Genomic DNA, 23133 nt, shown 5'->3' on the forward strand with positions numbered 1-23133 from the left:
GGAGGGTCTAATCTGCACTTATTGCTTCCTACATATTATAAAATAAAGTTATGTACATTCATAGCATATTCGCGGCTGTTACAGTCACATCAAAGATCCATGTAGGGTAACTTGACGTGCGGTTGATTCTACATATCGTTTTACAATATTATTTCATTTATAATATTAGCACATCACCTTCCATTACAAGAAGTGTGGATGCAGAGAAACCTTGGGAACTACTACAACGATTTCAAAATGATTTCACCATAGAAGGAGGAAATAGAAGTGTCCCTGAATCCACTTATAAATCAAAAAGGATAGAGGGAACTATCATGGACATAGGTAATATGATTCTCTAATTTTCGTGAGCGATGATAATAATAATTAAGTTTAACATAATTTAAACAAATGAGGGTGGATCGTACCCCAAGACTCTTTTTTTTACTCTAAGTAATAAATAAACGACCACCTAAATATAAATAGCGAACATGTTTAATAAATAATCTCGGGAAGTCACATGAGTCCGATTATTTTATTTTTTCGCAAAGCTTGCGTTGAAAAATGAGGCAGTTGAGTAGGAGGCTCTTATGGCGGCGGCAACGAGCTACAATAAAAACTAAGGGTGGGTTGCTCCGTCAACTTTGACTTTAACTTTAACGTGCGCAGAAAAACGCAAAGCAAGCCATTTTGTCCAAAGGTAAAAAAATGGCGTACTTCACGTTTCTCTTCGCACGTTAAAGTTAACGTCAAAGTCGACAGTGCAACCCATCCTGAATGTATCACAGATAAAGCACTCGTATACCAGCTGATAAGCTTACTTAGCTTGCAGCAAATATACGATTTTATTTACATAGTAAACTATATATAACATAAGTAGGATACTTTTTGAATATGCTATGCTAACGCTTCCGTATGGCCCTAGCATAGCCCCTTCTGCTAAGTACAAAAAAGTGCTAGTTTGATATCGTCGAGGATGATACGCATGCCAATGGTCTAAACATTAATGATGCCGAAGACAGTGCAAAGTGATCCACGAAGAGATCCAGTGCGCTAAGACGTGTACTGACGCTTTTAGCAGAAATAGTTACAGATTGAGATTGAGCCACAAACATCCTCACATATTACTCTATCTCACTTACATGAAAATTTTCTTATTTATGATAGTAATTTGTTCATTTTATAAACCTAGTTTGATTATTTCCAAACTTTGTAGCATTATTAACATCATGTATCTATTTATTAATTCACAGTTATTTATTTCATATATACTTTTAACAAAATATAAAATGTAATTAGATAAAAAAGTAAGTAGCTAACGTATCCAATTTCGAAATGCCATTTCAAACAACTTTGATATGGTTTGTACTCTACAAACGTAAATTTGATCCGAAGTGGAGTTCCAATCGATTTCTCAGCTCTTTGTCTGGCATAGCGTTTTCAATTTCATTTGTTTCATTTTTCAAACGGTCTCTTATCAACGAATGGGGTCAGTAGGACCACAGAGTGGGACCACCGGTCATTTTACGACTTTCAATAACGAATTCACGCTATCCGTGTGGGGAATTGAGTGGACACCGAAATCATACGTGACCATTCATACTAAACGAACATGCGATGCCTGTGGTTTTAAGCGAGTTTTGGCCAGATTAATTGTAGCCATGAACAACTAGTAGTATGAAGTTATGGTTCACTTTGAAAAGACGTTATTTTAGTAACTTGTCGAGTGACGCTTATAAGATTTAAATTTTGATGTAATTTCTTCTAATCGAAGTACAAAAAATCCTATTTTTTATTGTGTCATAAGACATAATTAGAATTTATTGGAATTAAAGACGAATTAGAAGTTTTTCAGACACAATTATAGAGCCGCTGAAAACTTTTATTAAACAGTAGATAATTTTGATTTTTGTGATTAGACTCTAATCCAAATACTATGTCATAAAACATCGAAATTGAAGACGAGAGACGACGTTGGTACCGTACTCCAAAATATTTAGTATCTAGAGGACCCCTAGGGGGTCAGGGGGCGATTGTACCTAAACGTCGAATTCATGCCTAATCAACAGTGGCCCTTTCGTGACCATTCATTCAGAACATGTACCGCCGGTTTGTAACTGATTCGAGGAGCAATTAGTGGCCTAGTGTTTCCTTCTCATGGGATGAAACATCGGTGTTTGGTAAAAGTGTATACCGTTCTAGTAAAAGGAGATTTTCAAAAATCACATTGATGCAATTATTAATATTTGATAAGACTTTACTTGTAATTTTATATTTTTACCACTTCCATGTCCAATGTACGATACATTTATATGTTTGATTGGGGACACTATGATTATGAATGCTTCAATTATTAGAATATTTAAAATATGGACTTACGTTTTACCCGCTGCTTCCCGGTGTTAAAACCATGAATGTTACCGAGAACACGTGAGCATGAGAGCACAGAGAAATTAGATATTAACTAAAATTTACTTAACAACAGTCTCCATCATTTATTACTTTTTTGACCTCGAAAAGGAAGGTTAAGGTTAGAATAAACAAGAAAGCTAATTTCGCCAAAATAATGGCGAGGAAATCTGTTTAATCGAGTTGTTTGAACAAAAATTGTTTCGCCAAGTTTTGGTGTTTCCCTTGATTGATGTGTTGCTTGTGTATATATTTTAGCATACTTACTTTTGTATAATATTTTGTTATGCAAATAAGTTTTAAACATTTGGCATGAGTCATTATTCGTGGTGAATAGCGGTAAAGGTGGCGAATGCCAAAGCTGGACAAAATACATGAAGTTTGATACAATTACAAATGCAGACAAATATCTGTCCAGTGGAAATTAATCTGAAGTACTTAAAAATAACTCGGTACTTCTCAAATGTATAGCGTGGGCCTGTTCCCTAGCAGAAGCGGATATCGCAATTTTCTTTAAACAACTTCAACAGTTTTATTCTTCCTCTTTCTCGTTTTCGATGCTCACTAGTTACGACCGGGTGGTATATGCCGTAAAGTGCATTTGATGGCAAGACAATTGTGAGTCAAGACTGAAGCACTTTTAGAACATAACCACCAGGACACTTTCCGTTGACCTAGAATCTAGAAATTTGGCAAGATCTTATAAAACTTGATATCTTAAATAAAATACATGGTTTGCATTTACAGCGAAATCGTTATTTAAGCCAATTCAATTTTGGTTGGCTTATTCTTGTGTAGAGATATTTTATTCTTCGAATAATTTTATATTAAAACCATAGATGGGTTTAGGTTCAATATTTTCCATTTTTTTCCAAACAACGACTTTTTGGGTCTTCGAAAATATTTCGTTTCGTTTTTCCATTCCGGTCTGACCCTAAACTATAAATATTTTTTCATGACTAACGCAATTCAATTCATGTGTTCCATATAACATTTATCGAGACGCAGGATTTTCTTAACTTATTTCAAGACCTCAGCATTCAGTTAAATAACTAGGTGGAACTGAAACTAAAATTAAATCACTTTCAAACACACTTACATATACATTATTTAGAATTTTGAAACTGTACTTTTCGAGTCACTTTTCCTAATATTCTTCAACGAATCGAACGGGGATCTATGCCAGATCTATATAATTATATACCTACCTACTAATATGTCAGCGGTTTCAATTAATTCTGACGAACATGAGGCGACTTTTCCAATTACGTATGCGAATTGAATATACTACATTATACCAGGCAGGATACGTTTTAGAAAAATTAATGAAATAGATTAGAAATTTAATTTATTATGTATTTAGTTACTTTTTTCAAAACGACTCTTCTTCTTCTTCCAAAGAAATTTTGTCCATTATTAATTTTTTACAACCTTATTTAATTGTTTTTATTTAATTAGCTCATCTTTTTGTCTCGCATTATTTTGTGGATTCTTAGAATGGAATATAGTTACTTAAACTTCTTTTCGAGTAATAGCGAATTTCCTAAGCATCATTATTTCTTTTTTACTCCTAAAGCATGAACTTTAATTTGTCATGAAGTTTTTTATTTCATTTTGAAGTATAGATAAAATACCAGGGCGTCATGTGAAGTGTAGTTGTGGTATGGAACTAGTGTGCAATTCGAAGAATGCCTCTCATAAGAATGCCTTTCAATTCTAAAACCGAAGCTGAAATTAGTACAATAAACGTTCAATATTCAGTAAAAGAAAGCAATATTAAAGCACAATTTTTACCATCGTTAATTGTAATAATCATTGTCAATAATTGAACATTATAAATGTGCTAATATTGAACGAGTCTGTGCATAAAGTATTGTTTACTCAGGACTTCTTGACAATTTTCTCTACCATCAACTTCAAGGAAAACACGAACAAGATATAACAAACTTAATTTTTAGAGCTTTGGAACACAATCAGAAATGAAATACAATCGAGTCGCCTCGATAGCTAGTGAATTGAATCCACTATTAACTATCTACAGTATTAAAAAAATATTTTTAAGTAAAGAAACATTTCTTTCCCGATTTTACGCTCTCTGTGTATACACAGCTATACCATATCAAATCTATTCATTAGACATTATTGATTATTAAACATATTTCATCTTTGTTAATAACAATAATATTGTTTCATCATATATTATTCATAATATTCGAATAATGGTAACAAAAAGATGATTAAATAAAAACTAAACTAAGAAACCCCCGAATGCGAAGTTGCTGGCATTCTCTCTCATCCGCTAGTAAAGAACTGACGGTATCCAAACAGCTGGATACATTCTGCAAATTTGGCTAAGAACAGTCTCGATTAAATAACATTCAAAAAAAAAATTGATCAAAATCAATCCATTCCTTTGGCTACTACGATGCCACGAACAGATATACATTTATATGCAGACACATTAAACGTATAACTCCTTCTGTCGTCAAGGGTTAAAGAGGAATCAAGAAACATAAAGCGTTAAAAAAAGAATCAATTTCTTTATTAATCAATTCATTCAAGTGTCAAAGAATATGCAAGTGTAAATTTGGATATAGAAGCTGGTCAGCAAATAGAAAACAGAGCCACAAAATTTGCTTCGTTTAGAATTACTGAAAATTACTAGCGGCGACACTGCCCGCGCTATTGTTCTCTCTATGTATAGTCTTTGTGTTGCCAACATTTTGTTGTCAGCTTTATTGTCAAGCAGAATCAGAACAAACTGTCGCATTTATGTATGCAACCTGTTGGGACGAGATTTAGTGGTCATTTTGCACTATCTATCCTGTAAGTATCTAGTATAAGCCATTTAACTGAAAGTCTTCTAGACTTAACACATTAACCTACATGGACCTGATAACATTACCCCATTAGAGCTGTCAAGCAAAAGGCAATGCAAATAAAACGAGAATGCCTCTCATCTCTGAATCATCCATATGAATAGAAACTGCGTTAACGCTGTTGGTCTTCATGCAATATTATTCTCAGCAAATAAATGCACATAGCAAAGTTGCATTCACTTGCTCTCATTGTCCGCAATATTGCGTGCACAAGATCAGAAACTTGAGCCCACACACTGGATTGAAATATATTTATGTAAAATATAAAAGTAGTCCATAAAATGACAGTATGCTCTTATGCCTATATGAAGCTAAAGGATCGGGACAAAAGCGTGTGTGATGTATGTGATCTTGTCCTACTTTTTAATAAAAATTGTGTGGTTTTGTCTTCACAGGACAGTGATAAATTTCTAAGCAAAAGGAATAAAGTTGTTCATAACGAAGTCTTCTGTTTGATCGGGAAGGTCAGATGGTTGTTTATTATTCTCCCAATATATTTGAACCCCGTCAGGGGTTCTCTATTTATACACGTCAGTATATTTTTATATTTGCGATCTATACTATTCGTCTATCTATGCTTTGACCACAATCACACTTCAAATGAATGTGCTTAAATCTCTTTTTGATAATAACCAACAAACAGCAGGAAAATATAATTAATCTAATTAAAAACGCGCGTCGGTCTTTATAATGGTAGTATGTTACAGGCACAAGCAAGGAGGTGTGTGGTTGAGTTCAAACACAACCGATATTTTTTTAGACTCTTGAGAAACACTTTTCAGCTACGTTCCGATGTAAGGAGATGAATTTTTATTTTTATAATGTCGTCGAGTTATTTTGCCACTATCGTAAGTTTTTGTTAACACTATTGCTACTAGATAACTACTAGCAGACTCTTTCATAAGTTTATGTTTTGACGTGTGGTGCTTCCCTAAATTAAGGACCACTCCGTATTATCCCGTGGATATCGTACGAAGTGACTAATCTGATAGGAAACAATAGAATTACCAAAGACGGTTAACATGTTTAGGTTCTTTTTACGCTGATCTCGGGCTTCACGGCGTCACGGCCCCGAATGAGACTATTTTATTAGTTTGTTATTGCATGAACTCATATTATTTTCCGCTTAATATAGTTATATCCCAGTAAAGATACGAATATGTATACTCTTCCTGCGATCCTTCCCCGTTCGAGATTTCTGCAGATCTCGCAAATCAGGGATATTACGGAAACGCGCGTCTTATCGAAAATTTCTGTTCTTCTCAAACTTTAGACAAGCGGCAATAATAAATGTATTCCTGACATTCCTTGCTCATTCCTTTTCATTTAACCCGGGTTTTAGATTCGTCTTGATTGTTTGTACGTTCTTATAAAATTGACCTAATTCCAGTTTTTCTGTAGTTCGATTTCTTTAATGATTAGAAATATATATACTTAAAAGCTCGTACTTATCCCTGGCAGAGACCAAAATGCCATTAGGGCACCACTTAAAAGAAAATGATTGAAAATTGTTTTGCTAGTGCGGAAGAGCTTATTCTAATCTTAACTAATATTATAAATACGGTTACGAAAGTAAGTTTGTTTGTTATATTACACCACGGCAATAATAAATGTATTCCTGACATTCCTTGCTCATTCCTTTTCATTTAACCCGGGTTTTAGATTCGTCTTGATTGTTTGTACGTTCTTATAAAATTGACCTAATTCCAGTTTTTCTGTAGTCGAAGACAAAGGTGCTTTACAGTTGGTTTTGGTACAGTAAACACAACATCATCCATCCCAAATGCATTGCAGGGTAACATGCAATTCACCGTACACCGTTGTGAAATATTTACTAGTGTTTGAAATAAGATTTATCGATAACGCTATGTTCGTTTTCGACATATTGCTCTACTGGCAGGAAAGAATAATGATACTGAAATGAGAGCTGAAGAATAAGTATTTTAGAGTTCGATTCTCCAGAGACCACGTGTCTGTAACTAAGTGCTTTGTGAGTAAAACCCCTTTAGCAATGCGCTGTATCCGTCTGACAAAATAAGATAACAAACGTACCATATTAATAAACCTAACGTTAAATTTAAAAAGTATATTTTAACAATGACTTTCTATAAGTATAAATATATTGTATTGAGAAAATGTTATTATTGTCATTTTATGTAGTTGTATCCACGTATCGTGCGATAGTACACAGATGAATTGGTATAGAGTTTTGTTTTTAAAATGAAATGTTGAAATATACGAAATGAATATAGCTAATTTCGGAAAATTTAATACAATCAACGAATACAAGTATTTTAAAATGAAGTTAAATCTGTTCCAACGTTAACGGACACGGAGCTTCAATTTGTTTATGTCTTGCTTGACCGAATAAACAGGAGAATGAAATATTGTCGACGGTTGCTGCAGGTGCCCCATTCGATAAATATTGATAAGTTCGTACGTATTCATTTCTTCAGTTTTCTAACATATAAAATTATACGATAAGTTATAAAATTTTACGCGATCTACACACATATTGTTCTTGGATTAGATAAAATATTATACGGTTTATAAAGGAAATATACTTTAGTCGTAAAATTGATTACGTAATGGGGTAATAATACCTATAACTGTCAGGGATTTAGATGAAAAAATAAATTTGAAACACTGGCCGGTTAGACTATAATAGAAAAGAAAATTATCACTATTTTTATAAATTGTACTAGATTGAATATCAAATGGGAGAATAATGAGTAGAATATATACATAAGTACCTGATTTAAGAAAGCAAGTGATTCATCCCAAGAAAAATCGGGAAGCTTAAGCATATACACATATATTATTTGACTTTTCATCGGACATCACACTAATCCTGGTGATTGTTGTAAGCTGTAAATAAAGAGCCAAGTCACGCCTGATTTGTTGTGATTTGATCGTTACTTCTGTAAGTCAGAAAATATTTACAGATGGGGATCGATTCACTGTTTCGTATAATATTTTAGAATTCGATTTCTTTAATGATTAGAAATATATATACTTAAAAGCTCGTACTTATCCCTGGCAGAGACCAAAATGCCATTAGGGCACCACTTAAAAGAAAATGATTGAAAATTGTTTTGCTAGTGCGGAAGAGCTTATTCTAATCTTAACTAATATTATAAATACGGTTACGAAAGTAAGTTTGTTTGTTATATTACACCACCAACGTTACACTTACCTTATTAAGTAGGTATATAAATTATTTTCTAATAAACATTATTCTTCGGTTCAATTTGTTGGAATCGAGAATTGATGGGGAGCCAATAGCGTAAAAGTTTTTGAAAATAAACAGGACCCTGAGTTTGTAAAGTTGTTGTAAGTAATTTATAGACTTATTAGGAGTCGAGAGCTGAGACAAATTGGCTTGTTTAACCCTGAACCCGGCTGCCGTAAGTCCTCTATATACCTACCCTTATTTAACTATAACAATACTATGACTTGGTTAGCGCCGTCTTTGACGTTAAATTTTGCATGCGCAGCATAACGAAAAATACGTAATTTTGTCTATTTTGCACGCCGGTCAAAATAAACAACACCCTTATCTGTGTCATTTCTTAATTCTGAAATGTTTTTAAAATATCCTTCAAGGTTTAGCTCCCGTGAGAATTGCTAGATGAAATGCAACCTATAATATACATAAAATTATAATATACATAAATTTCCCACGTTACCTATAACGGTAACCAATTGAGTAATAGTTATAATCGAAGAAGTCGAGATGTTGTTACACATTGAAGATATGACAATGTCAGTATGAAATGTGGCCCGTAAAGAGACGTTCTATTCAGTTGAAATCATCGTTTTGTGTCAGTGCCTCGGGCGCAAGACGTTTACGGCAATTTCGTAATAAGGCAGTAGTACCATTACATGGAATTCCCAAGTATTTCCTCTTTAATGATAAGAGCAGCTTTGGGCCAAAGAGCCACTTAAATAGCGTTTTACTTGGAAGGTAATCATACTTAACTAGGAAAACTATTTCCAGTTAAAGAACATCCTTATAAAGGAAAAGCGATAAATAAAATAATGCGAGTCCAAATAGTTGAATTCTATTTTTGAAAAGAAGTTTTTGAAGACTTGTGTGATCATTGTGTTTAACTAAAAAGACCTTGCAGTACATGTAAGTAAAGTCGACCACATGTCTAATTTCCCTGCAGTCTAGTTTCATCTTTTTACAGCGATAGTTGGAGTAAATTTGCATTCGCGATCGATTTTATATAAGTAGGTATTTTTATTTTAGAAAAGTGTAACTGGTATTTAGTATTGCATTTGCATGGATTTTTAAGCTTTACTTTTTCTAAAAGCATTTCTGGCATTGCCCAAGGTATTAAATATTTATCCTTATTAGTATTTTAATGGTCGTTAATTTGTTATGCCGTATCGCAATGTAATTTTATCGATTACAATCTTAATCGACGTCTTTATTTATCCTTCCATGTTTAATTACTACAAATATATACAATACACGTCAAACGTCCATTAGGAAACTGCTCTTGGGAGAAAGGCCGTTGACCAGCTAAGAACGTTAATAAATTGAAAACAAAATCAGTTCATCAACAATGTAACATTTTTGTGTTATTTTTGTATCAGTGAAAAAGAGCAATTCCTGTTGAAGAATCATCAAATGCTAGAAACAATGAAAATAGAACGAGTCAACGTCTGGACTCACGAGGTTTATGACTTATAATATTTTTGAAAACAGCCACATCATTATATTCTGAAAAACCTAATATCACACAGTATATCTACTCATCTTCACGCTGATGACACCTACAAGACAACTAACAGATACAATTCCTAAACTAACGAGAGTCAGGCGGCGGTCTGACGTAAAATACACTTAGTTGAAATTCGCCTGTATGTTGTAAATAATATTGTTAAAATTTACACAATCAATCTTCAAAACTAAAAGGTGTATTTCTTACGCGAACGCAGACTTTGGGGTGTCACAGCCGAGAATGAAATACTATATACTAACAGGGTATATATGTTTACATTATTCTGTAAAACATTTGTTTTAATCAAATACTAAGTGATTTTTGACTTTGTTTCCAACAGGAAACGAGTAAATATTTTTCACAAAAGTCAAGGAACGTCCCCAATGTAATTTGAATTTGAAAATTAATCACAGACCAAACGCCTCCAAAGGAAGGTCGGTTTTGCTCCGAATAATAAACAGACACTAATCTTAAAACCACTTCGTGAGAAATGGACTGGCATTTGGTTATTGCTATTTACAGCTTTGCGAGCAGATGATTGATAGTTATTAAATACAATGACTAACAAAAGTTAAACAATTCAGTTTCAGATATTTTTGCAACCGGATAAAACAATTAATAGTCTAACTCTTTACCGATTTCTGTGCAGACGAAATAAAGGAAACATTTCTCTTCATCAGCTAAGCTAATTGTAATGCTTACGACTTGTTTTTGGATTTACAACTATTAATATTGATTAAAAAGAACTGATAGAAACGTGATTTCCAATCTTAACTGCGTAGCCATTTTTTCATCTATATTTAATTTAAATTTAGTTAAAAAGTATATAGAACATACAATATTTAGGCAAACAGTTAAATAGCATTGAAACAATAAATAAATATGCCAATTGCAATATTGCATTAATCAAACCTATCTTATAAAGCAACTTAGGTATATATTTTTATTTACATTGAATTAGTCACCACGACAAAAAACGGCACACTATCTACATAATAAATCTATGTTAGTAAAAAGTTCCAAACGAGTTTCTTGACGACAGCTGACAATCAAATGAATACACATTGCTCTCTTCGTGAGATGCATCAAATTAAAACGGAATAAAAACAAAATGTTTTAATTTAAAAGAAAATGCGAATGCTTTATTTCTTTGTACAAAATTTTCACTACCTACTTAACTCGAAAGAAGTAGTTTACTTTTATGAACACTCGTTTTATTTTTCTTGTGCATTGTTTTATTTTGAACTCACAATGGGCTACGACTGTGTATCGAATAAGTTTAGTTTTTAATAATAAGTTTGATAAGTTTAGTGTTTAATAAGTTTTTAATCACATTTAGTTGAGCAAGTATTAAGTATTGTCACAGGAAGCACTAAAAACTGTACAATTAATATGTATTATATATTACTTTGTACATTGTAAAACTTTTGGTGAAATATTTAGATTTATTTGATTTTACTAAATGATAAGTAGTATTATTATATACACAGTACTGATCCGATTCTGTAGATATCCATAAGAATAAGAAAATAAAATTTTCAATTTATTAAAAATTATCTGCGCCCTGGGGCTTCGTTCCCGTGGGAAACAAAATATTGCCACATTCATGTTTCCAAGGAAAGCAGACCCTGGGCTCCGACGTTTGATACTGAAAGAGAAGCTGGGAAAACGCTCAGTTGTGAGAGAAATTCATATTTCCAATAGCTTTGTGTAATATTCATCAACCTAGAGACGAGCGAAGCCAGATGATACTCGCCAACTTTTAAATTAGTTTTCATCGTGTGACTGACTGACAGGTAACATGATAACATTGGCATCAAGAAACACACTGTTACACGAAACAATAATGAGCTATCTAATTTGAAAAGTTGTTGTGACATTGTCCGAAATAAAAGACAGTATGTAAATAATAACCAGATAGTGCATGTGTGTAAAATAATTATTTTTATTTGTTGACTACAGAGGCCCGCGGTAGTTTGATGAAAATTTTGAATAGATTCAAAATTTCCTCACCTCGTCCCACTGGTCTATCCGTGAAGAAATGATAGACTTTTGTATTTATAATAACTTATACCTATAGTAATACAACCTGGAATAACATAGGGTACTTAATATCCAGATACTCCCACGGGATCAAAGTTGGGTCGCAACGAGTCTTGAATAAACCTACGGCAATATTATCAGACAAAGGATTACAGAATTGGACACTACTTACAAACAGGCAGCCTATAAAAAACACTGCGCCTTTCAGACGAATTGGGAATGAGTACTCTAGTGTTGAAAGACTCAAAGGATCTGAAATTCAAACGTCTAACAAGCAATGAGACTACATAGAAAGTGTGCAGAAGAATAACTCCATGCACTTCTTCTGTAACTTCTGTTATTTTCCTCTGTTTCTTCTGTTATTTATTGCAATATTGTTTGGGGGCAGCTAGAAAGTACTAACATAAGTTGCGATTGAACGGATAAGATATGCTCTCCAGAAAAACCTTCATGGTTTTTAGATGTATAAAAATAGGAATATTTTTATTTAACAGAAAATAAATTTAAAAAAACATAGATGTGTAAATTCTGTAAGTCTTTATTTTATGGATGAGACACAAAAGAAACCTCGCATGTAATTACCGACACTGAAAGCCCCACGGGATGAAATGACGTCTGAAAACTTCGTCCAGCCTTCACGGTTAATATCGTAGTTTCCATTCAATTACCAGATTATTTCTCATTTTGTCTTCGTAAATTTATTTTTAATCCTTTTTAAATAAAAAAAGGTTACTTTCAAAGTAATGGAATGTCTGCCAAAAATAGTTTTTGTTCGTAAACTGACTCATCTTGTCATTTTAGTCTCAAAATTAAATCTTTGTGTTGTTCAGGTTTTAATTTTCACCTTATTAGGTGAAAATTAATAATACTTCAATAGATCTAATCGATTAGTTTTTTAAAGATATATATTTGACTGAGCGTGCGAAACTAGCGTGGTCTAACATTCTACTTGAGGCAAAAATAATTTTTTTGTATGTATGCATGTTTGTAACGCGATGACTTTCGAACCGTTGGTCCGGTTTTGATGAAATTGAAAAGGTATGTAGGATATGCCAATAGAATTTTTAAGGTCGTGGGGCATCAAAATCGGTTTAGTCGTTTTTGAAATATTCACAATTTTATTTTTAAAAAATGTGTTCGCGAGGTCTAAGTTCGCGGCGAACAACTAGTATTAAAGAGTGGGTAGGTTTGTTTATACTTTGCGTTCTGAAATTATTCTACAATACAAAGAGTGAAATTATTCTACAAATATTATCTACATTACTAGTGAGCAATTGTCCTAATTCCACTGTTAATATATTTGTAATGTAAGTTCATAGGATAATAAATAGTCTAAAGCGTAGATATTTCAGAGTAATTAGCCAATTTGTAAGTGTTTAGGACAGAATCTCGAAGCTAAATCAGCAATTACTCCGTGGAATCGAATTCTAGATCTGTTTGTTCGAAAGACTGGTCTATTAGATGACTATCGTAGTTAAGCTACTATCTATCGTAGTTGACCTAAGCTTACTCTCTGTTTTTTACTTGCAAAGTAAGAACTGATATATAAATAAAAGACTTTCATTTATTTACTTTTATTCTTTCTTTTTTAGTCATCTGAATATGAATATAACATATATATAACTGAAGAGGCTAATAGCGCAGTGGTTATAGAGCGCTCGGCTTGTCATAATAGCGGTTAAGACACTCTGACATTCTTGGGCGGTCATTCGATGGGTGACCAAAAATCGTTCTTGTACAAATCAAATCAAAAATCTAAAAATCAATCGGAAGGAACGTTAAGTAGTTGGGCCGAGTAGTGTTTGCAGTCGTTAAAACCCGCCTATCCGCGTTATGGTCCCTCTTGGTGGGTCATGCGTGGCCTATACTCCTAAACCATCCATAAGGAAGGCCTGTGCCCCAGCACTAGGCAACGTTTAAATGGCTGTTGATGATGATGATTATTATTAAATAGCTGTTGCTCGCAGCTCCGCCTGGAGTAGCCTATGTTAGACCTTAGATCATTAACTATATATATATTCAAAATTTCGTCATTATCGGCCCAGCTGTTTAGCCAAGTATTCATAATCGCTATTTCTATACTTACATTTGTTACTTACAAGGAAAAGTAAAATCTAAGGTAAGGTTCAGAACGTTGTAGGTATTATACAAATAAATTCTCGATTACAATAATATGGACAGTGCGATTTTCTGCGTGTCCGACCTAAATCTCACTATTTACATAAGTTTACCCTGAATATTTCATCTGAATAATAAACTTTGTTTTGCATAATATGAAAATGATCGATTTAAACCTAAAAGATTTTTTGTGTTATAAATCTTTTTCCTATTAAGGTCATGCCTAAAATCTTTCTTGTAACTTTGACAATATAGCGAAATGAAATAAAAATTAAAGTTTGTCATCTTTTATGTTTGTCACTCTTTTGTTTCACACAAAATATACTGGACTGATTTTGATGGTGAACTACTAAGAGAAGAAAAAGTAAAAAAGCGGTCCCGGCCTCCGACACCTTCCGGTTGGGAAAGAAACCAGGTAAACGCTCAATTGAGAGAAAGATAAATTTGTTATGTTATTTAATAAGCAAATCAAAGAATATTCATCTTATGATCAAATTCAGAACAGAGAGTAAAAATTTATAGCAATATTTTTAAAGTTTTCACCACAGAAAGTCGGTAATGACTCGACGCAGCCTGTGCACTATACAGTTTCGATATTCATGCAAGCCAAATTGTATTAAAATGTGGTACTTTAATAATAAAATTATCTAATTTGTTTTATTTAATGAAAGTTACTTTGTCCATAACGAACACCCGTTGCTATTCTATTTTTTCTATAAAAAACAGATTTTCAGTTTTCATTTTGAAAGATAATAGATAGGAAGGTATTCATTCTCCTATAATGATACAAGATACCCTAATTTTGTAAGTTCGCTAATTATTGTAAGACTAATAACATAAAACATTCTTTTTTGCAGACAAAACATTGGAAGAAGTGTAATGTGAACGTGAAATACTATAATTTTGAATATAAAAATGATACCACCAAATCGCATTGATGATGACGCTCCGCCGATGTGACAGCCTACCCACTCGTCTCAGGGAGGCAGCTGTCCCCGCAGAGCCTGAACCTAAAGAACCACCCGTCAAAATACCAGACTCGAGCACTGTCCCAAACTTCACCAGCAGTCCTGACCGAAATCAAATCATCGCCACCTGGAACTCTCTTCACACTGAAGTCAAAAATATTAAAAATGGCTTCCCTCCACAAATCGATGAAACGAATGAAGTGGATAACAGAGAAAGACCATCCACTGCACAAAATTTCTTCACAGATTTCAAATGCAACAAGAGCGAAGTGCGGAGGAAAATCACCTATGATACTAGGCAGGTCGGGGTCAGCAAGAATGCGTCACTGTCCCCGGCCCCCATCCCAGCCGCCGACAGTGGAACCAACATGGCAAAACGACGGACTTTATTGCAGCGCTTGCTCCCTTGGAGGACACAGGAATGCGACTGTCAGGAACGGTACATTCCGAAATATCGAGCTGCTCCAAGACTACGAGCAGAGGATTTGTTATGTACGTGTGGTGCCAGTGCGAACAGATTCAGACAAAACAAGAACAAACCTTACGCGGAGAGGGGCCGTTCTAAAAGTGTAGGTTACGAGGCAGCTCGAGAAGTGACTCGGTTTCGCCGGTTAGTGCTTTGAATATAGTGTTATGAAGACTTGCCTCTTGGTATTTTTATATCAATAGATAAGTCTTCATGTTGATTAAAGTGTGTGTGGTGTATTAGGTGCGCTAGCGCAGGCGCGACGGTGGGTGCCGAGACCGCTGCCGCGTTGCGAGCGCGTGCGGCTCTGACGCTGGCCCGTCGATACTACCCCGAGGGTGGATGGGGGTGGACCATCACCGTCGTTGGGACAATCGTCCAAGTCCTCTCACATGGACTGCAGCTGGGAGGAGGGACAGGCGTGATAGCTTGTACGGCAGCTGTCAAATATCGAGTACCTCCTCTTTATACTCATGGTAAGTTTATACAGTTATTATCTTTTTCTAACTAGGATTTTATAATTGACCTAGATTTATTATATGCGAATTCAAAATACCATTGACTGAGCTTAACTCAGGTTTATATCATAGTCTTTAAACGAACAGGAATGCAAATGTATGCTAATTCTCGTTTGTTCGTGTTCATGGCTGTGCCGATACTCAAAGCAATTTATTAAATGGCTATTCAAACTTTCTGTACTTATATTGTAGTTTCAATCAAATTTATTGTTCATATTGAATTCACCTTTAACACATTGTTTTGCTCAATACATTAAAGTTTATTATGCTATGCTAAATTTACCAATTACATCAACTTATACCCAGAAATAATGACATAAATAGATAATAATAAAATATATTGTAGGTATTTGTGCTTTTCTTAATAAGAGTACAAAATGAAATTCTTATAAGTTCTAAAAAATTTAAAATTAAACAAATTATTTCAAAGAGATTTGATTTTACCTCACATCTAATTCAAAATTCCTATAGCAAAAGTCACACTGAATTTTGTGCCGAACAAAAATTGACTCCGAACGTAGGTATTTATATATTTTTTAGATCCTGGTATTTATGTTTTTTTTTCATTGGAATAGTTTGGATTGAATGGACATGAATATTTACTACACCCGTATCCTAGCCATAGCTTTTGCCGCAACGAAATAGATTATGTGTAGCAACGATGAGCTATTCCCAAAAGCGTCATTCAAACTTGTTCAGCCTCAACTCCATTAAAGAATACTACAGTATATCAAAAGTTGTTAAGTCAACAGTGACGTTGAGACAAATTACTATGCTTCGACGAATATTATGTTACATAAGAAACGATGTTCTAAATCAATCACAAATGCGACGTAAAACTATATGAAATAAGACAAGCAAACCATTGTGTGAAAGGAGCAATAGATATAATATTTTAAAGATAAATTTTTAACGCAGTTATTCTTTAACCTTACTGAAAAAAAATGTGTCGTCGCAGGGTTGCGTTTAAAAAATCCTTCATCTGCCTCGAATGCGGAATGTTGTTGACTTGTTGTGTATGTTCAAAGAAGTAAGTAGGGTTACTAGGTTTCTTGACAAAATATTGAGGACGTGTCTTGACTGATATATTACAAAGTTTTCTACGAAAAACGCGAGTTGAGTACACAACACGATTTAATATCGTGCAAAATATTGAGGATATAAGGCGGCGAATAGATAAATCACGATGCCAATATGAAGAACCTATCTTAGAATATCGAGTATGTAAATGCATAACATTTTTGTATCACTTATTATTTTGTATTCGGGGCAGAGAGTTTTCACAAATCTAAGGGTAAACTATAACTAAAGGGTAGGTGTCTTCCCTCTTGGGAAATAAAATTTGTACGAAGATACCTCCCTTCCATTAGCCTGCCTGTAATGATGTGACAGGCGCTATTGTACTATCGTACTCTTCAGGAAACTGTGGTGACATAAATGTATTCCGGTTAGGGCTTTAGTAACTATGTTGTGGAGATCCCGCACTTTTCTGTAGACAATAGGAGGATGTATCGCAGGAAATAGATATATTAAATTTACCGCATGTGGTTCCTGTTGACCTTCGAATAGGACCACACCATATCCTCTAGTTGGTGTCGTCTAAGAGATAAATTAACCTTGCAGCTGCGGCGAGGCAACAACAGCATTCCCAAAGATAATTGACGTCTTGGAATACAATAACAAAGACTATACAAACTTAAAAAATGTTTTTCTTCTTTTAAATGGACTTCGAACAAGAGTAAACAAAAATCTATTTAAAAATGAATCCATATTTATATTTTTCATTGTTGCATTTCAAAACTTCATAATATTGATCGAAATGAGGTAAATATGATAGCGAATTCTCTTGAGAAAACAGAAATGAATAACTGCAACGTCCGACGTAGAACCCACTGCGATATACAGGAACAAAAGAAACTGACCTGTTTCTCTATTTACGACATGCTATTTTTATTCCCGAATGAAGTTTTTATGCATCATCAATATTCGGTTGAGATATCAAAAAACTTCGAGTAAAATACTGTTTTTTGACAGAATTCATGATTATGATTATAATACAGTATCCACGGTTAAATGGCCGCATTTCCAAATTCATGTCAAGCAATATTTATTCAAATAAAGCTACACGAAATACATCAGATGCCAGCAAATGTACCGTTGAGAAAAGATGCTACAAGCTCCATTGCCACTTGGCACGTCCCACCGTCTCTAAAGCTGCGAACTATTGTTATTTTATTATATTATATTATTCTGAAACCCACTTCCGGTTCACAGTCTAATCATTCCATTAAGTATGTTTAAGTTAAAACATTTTAGCACTTCAATTTTTTTACAGCGTGTTTAAATTTCTTATTGCATGCGTTAAAATTTTAGGTTTTTCATGATACACTAAACTTTTATTATCCTATTTTTTATATGATATTGGGTTATGTAATAACACGGTGTGATATTCTTTTATGACTTAGAAAGCCAAATAGGCTCACACGGTTTTATTACATGTTTAAACTGCTGAATTGGTAGCTGGTAGCTGAATTAGTTATTTTTTCTTATAATACCTTAATTAAAAATCCTGTACATGTTACACTCAAATATTTTAACACTTAAGGTGAGTTGTACTAGTCAACTTTGACGTTAACTTTAACCTACCGCCATTATAGATGAAATCGCGTAGTTTGCTTTTTTCTGCACAGGTTAAAGTTAACTGGTGCAAGACACCCTTGGATGGACTTCTCAATATCACAATACATTTTTGCGTTGTTATCATCATTTAGGTTACCCTACAACTTTGTTTATTTTTAAACTTGTTGACGTTTCACTAATATTGTATTGGGGTCTCAAGTTCATATTGATTACGCTCCAGTGGAGTTTTAAAACAATGATTGGCAACATTCACTTGATTGATGAGTCGCGAATGAAAAGTTCTACGTCCCCTTGTTTCAATATCTGAATGATGGATCCCCCAGTAATAAGATATAATTTGATCTCGCTGTTTTGATGAAGGTCGGCCGTTACCTTCGCTGTCGACTTTCAGGCCCATGTCTACTCCATTCTTTGTAGCTCAGTGAGCAGTGAATCTCATAGGATCGCATTGAACATTCTGCAAGTTAGATGTGACCGCGGATTTGATTACAGATGAACTGATAACTATGGCTGTAAAGTTGTACGTTTATGACCGCAGCTTCGAGTACTTGTATTTTCCAAGGCAATTAATTTTTCCGGTATTCAGCGTGTCATATTTCTTCTCAGCACTTCTAAATATCTTATGTTTGCTAAATTTGAAAAAAGTTAAGGAGATAACACGAGAAGTAGTAACCAAAGAAATTAACTTAAATTCACATTTACAATATCCAATAAACATACACGCTTCGAAATTAAAAAATTCTAAGATAGAACCGAGCAATCAATATATAAAAAAAATATAACCCATTTCATTTTGCAGTTTAAATACAAATAACCCAATTTCATGCACAAATTAGTAGTAAAACAAATAAATTCCTTCTGGAATGCAAACATTTCTAAATATGAAAGCTGAGTAGTGTATGTGCATTCACACGTAACTACTTTGTTTTTTTAAGTTAGGTTGGATGACAATATAAGCAGGTTTTAAAATAAAACCAGTCAACTGCGTGTCGAACTCGTGCATGAAGGGTTCCGCACCATTATCATATAATTATAATATTGTTGTGTTCTCTTACTCTCCCGCATATATACTACCTAAACGATCAGCTGTACTGTATGAAATGACGACATTCTTAAGTTGATTTTATTATCTCACTCTACTTTTTGTAACTAAACTAACACATTATAACGAAATCATCACATCATATACATATAGGTACTATGTGCTCGGTATTATAAAACTGGCTTTGAAACAGCCCCGCTTAGTTTTGACCAACTACTTTTTGACTTTGACTTTATTAAACAAGGATTTGTCTATGGATTAGTCACGATCATAGTGTTATTATCATAAGCTTCTCCAAGTTTCTAAACGCATGTCTAACTGTTAAACTCTGATATTGCTTGGTCGTAAGTTGAAATGACTAGACTAATAGTGTATCAAATCGAGTTTTAGAGCCGATAGGTCATTTAGCCAGTCAGCCTAAAATGATGATAGTGAAATTTATAGTAAAAATATAACATTTTTTATTGGTCTAGCTGATCGAGGAAAATGGTATAAACTAAACATTTGATACAATTGGAGCCATGCCTCAGTCGACAACGCAGAAATTGTATAAAGTTTCGATGTGCGTTAACGCATGTCAGTGTCAAAACCTATATAATCAACGCAGCATGACTGAGCAATGGTATGGGGTATGGCACAGTATTCGACACTCGTTTTATACACTAACTCACGATAGTACATTTTATAAGATTTACAGTTATAGATAACACAGACATGTGAACATAGGTCTATCTGAATGTGATAATTATCCATCTTGACCTGATCGGGGATCGAACCTGAACGAACTGCGAACCGGAACTCCAGTGTGACTGATATAATGATCATTAGGCCACATAGGTCAAGATAAGACAATCACTGATGAAAAACAAGATACTTTTAATTTCTTATTAACATTTCAAAAAAATGCATTTTCGAATACTTACAAATTGATTCCACTTCGTCCATTTCGCAATCTCACTTTTACCTGGCGATCGCAGTTGCATAGCGATGTCGTTGCACGTACTTGAGACCCGATCAGAATAACAACAGAGCCAAGAATAGACTTTTACAGCTGGTCAGTTACTCATAGTATAAGTAGTAGACTGCTAATGCTTCGATCGTCAATGTGGCAACGACTCGTCAGGTTTGGATGATTCAGTGTGGCGTAATGAATGTTTCAAAATATTTTTTTTATTATTGTAATTTTAATTACATAGATTTTTTTACTTTTATTATCGATTTTAGAACAATATCAGAGAATTGGTAACATTTAGAAAAGGTTAATAACTTTATACGAAGAGTCTTTTTACTGATTCCTTTAAAAGAACCACTGAGCATGTTTTTGTTGCGATAGTTTATTTAAAGTGTATGACGTCATTATCTTAACGAATGAAAATGTTGACAGCAAAATTTATAAAATAATATTTACATCAAATATTGGTTCCACTCCATCCATCCCATCCAGCCCATCACTTTCTTCAGGTGAAGGAAAATATCCTGAGGAAACCTACAATCTATTTGATGTATTATCAGTATTGCCAGCAACTGTGTAAAATGAAGAAGGCATTTGCATACCACCCCATTTAAATTATTAAGGCCGTCATTACACACGTCCATCGCACGTGTGGAATGTATTCCACATAACCCCCACGACCCTCGGTCATGGTATACGACAATAAGAGGATTTGCTAGCTTACAATTTTTGATTGTGACACAAAAATAAGCCTAAACTTAATGAAACATTGTTATAAAACAGATGATGTGGAATATCTGTCACTGTAAACTCTGTCAAATCCTATATTGAATCCTATAATGAATTTATATTGAACTGAACTGAAACCACCCACGCCTCGATTTCGGTTTATTATTAGAAACCACATACATAGTTAAATACATAAATACATATTTATTGAATATGTATAGAGAGATCAAACGTGTACAGATTGGTGTAAATAGTTGGTTAACAACCGCGGTACTATTGGTATTAACCCATTCATTTGACAAAACTGTATAGTTGTTTATAAAGTGTATATCTATTTATTCTTGCAGCAATTTTTTTCGATAAATAGACAAATATGACAGATTGGAAAATCGTTTTTTGATGAATTTCTTCCTTGGTTAAATTTTGACTAATGTACACTATAATCTATTCTGAAATACAGAAATTGTGTTATTCCGTCTTTAATATACCAGGCCGTAGTTAACTTAATCCTGCATTATTGTCTACAAAAACACTATCAGTTTTCGCACGAAACTGTGAGTTTAACAAAAACTCACAGTTTCGTGCGAACAACAGTGCGAAATACAGAATAAACCCGATTTGTGTTTTCCTGTTACCGACCACTACAACAGAAATATTATAAATCATTTCAGTTTATGCCTTTTCTTTTACAATGAATCCTGAATAAAAACCGCCACAGTTTATCTTGATTTGAATCTCAGATTCTGAGATATTTTCTGTAAAGTAGCAAAATTATTTTTGAATTGTATCTAATATTCATGTAAATTTTCAAAACAAAAAGTTTATGAACAAAACAAATGATAAAATCAGAATATTCAGTATTTCAGGGTACCGTAGCCGATGACAAAAAGAATGTACAGATGTCACTTTTCATCTAATCGCCGATCACATTGGAGTCCAACTCGCACTTGGCCACTTTATATAAGTTAAAATGAAAAACCGGAAATAAAGACAATTTAGTATGCAAGTTATAAGGACAGTCTGTATTTTTTCAAATAGTGTAAGTAGCGCAATTTAAAACGAAACATGACTTTTGGCTCCTCTCTTTATTTATTTGCCGTTCAGAAGTGAACATAATTTTTCAGTAGCATCTGCGTTTAAAGCGCAAAAGAAATATCGAGTTATGACGTTCCACACTCCAATTCAAATGGCACCATTAGAATAGCACCTAACTATTGTGTATGCTAGCAATAAATAGAATTTGTCACTTTAACTTTCTTAGTAACTAGCTATAGTGACTGGATTTTGTTGTTTTCAAGAAGTGAAATGAAACGAAAATTCTTACAAATGAATGAAGTTCAGATCGCATAAACATTTTAATTTATTGCTCGAAAAATCTATCGTGAAAATATTGATAAATAACTTGTTCTTAGTAGACCCTCTACTAGTTTCTTCTAAGGAACAATTGGTACGTTTTCACGTTAGTGTATTCAAGAGTACTGTAAAACTACTAAATAAGATCCGTTGAAAAATACTGACCGGTACAATCAATGGAGATGAGGTGCTATTCGAATAAGTGCTCTATATTATCACTATTACGTAAGACATTGCCATAGTTTAGAATAATTAATGCTACGGCAGCAATTTTCACCAACCTTCAAATATTCAACTATACTTA

At 33.8% G+C, this 23133-nt stretch overlaps 1 protein-coding gene across 4 annotated transcripts in view; it reads left to right on the forward strand.

The window, feature by feature from the left end:
- Window positions 1-23133, forward strand: part of LOC128671760 (monocarboxylate transporter 3-like) — an 87290-nt gene that overhangs the window by 3071 nt on the left and 61086 nt on the right. For all 4 annotated transcript variants that reach the window (XM_053748502.2, XM_053748505.2, XM_053748501.2 and 1 more), the window contains exons 2-3: window positions 15019-15739; window positions 15839-16071. In XM_053748502.2, the coding sequence (XP_053604477.1) occupies window positions 15099-15739; window positions 15839-16071 (874 nt within the window). In that variant the 5' untranslated portion in view covers window positions 15019-15098. The remainder of the gene's footprint in view (window positions 1-15018; window positions 15740-15838; window positions 16072-23133) is intronic.

This window comes from Plodia interpunctella, chromosome 8, assembly GCF_027563975.2.
Source record: "Plodia interpunctella isolate USDA-ARS_2022_Savannah chromosome 8, ilPloInte3.2, whole genome shotgun sequence".
Lineage (NCBI taxonomy): Eukaryota > Metazoa > Arthropoda > Insecta > Lepidoptera > Pyralidae > Plodia > Plodia interpunctella.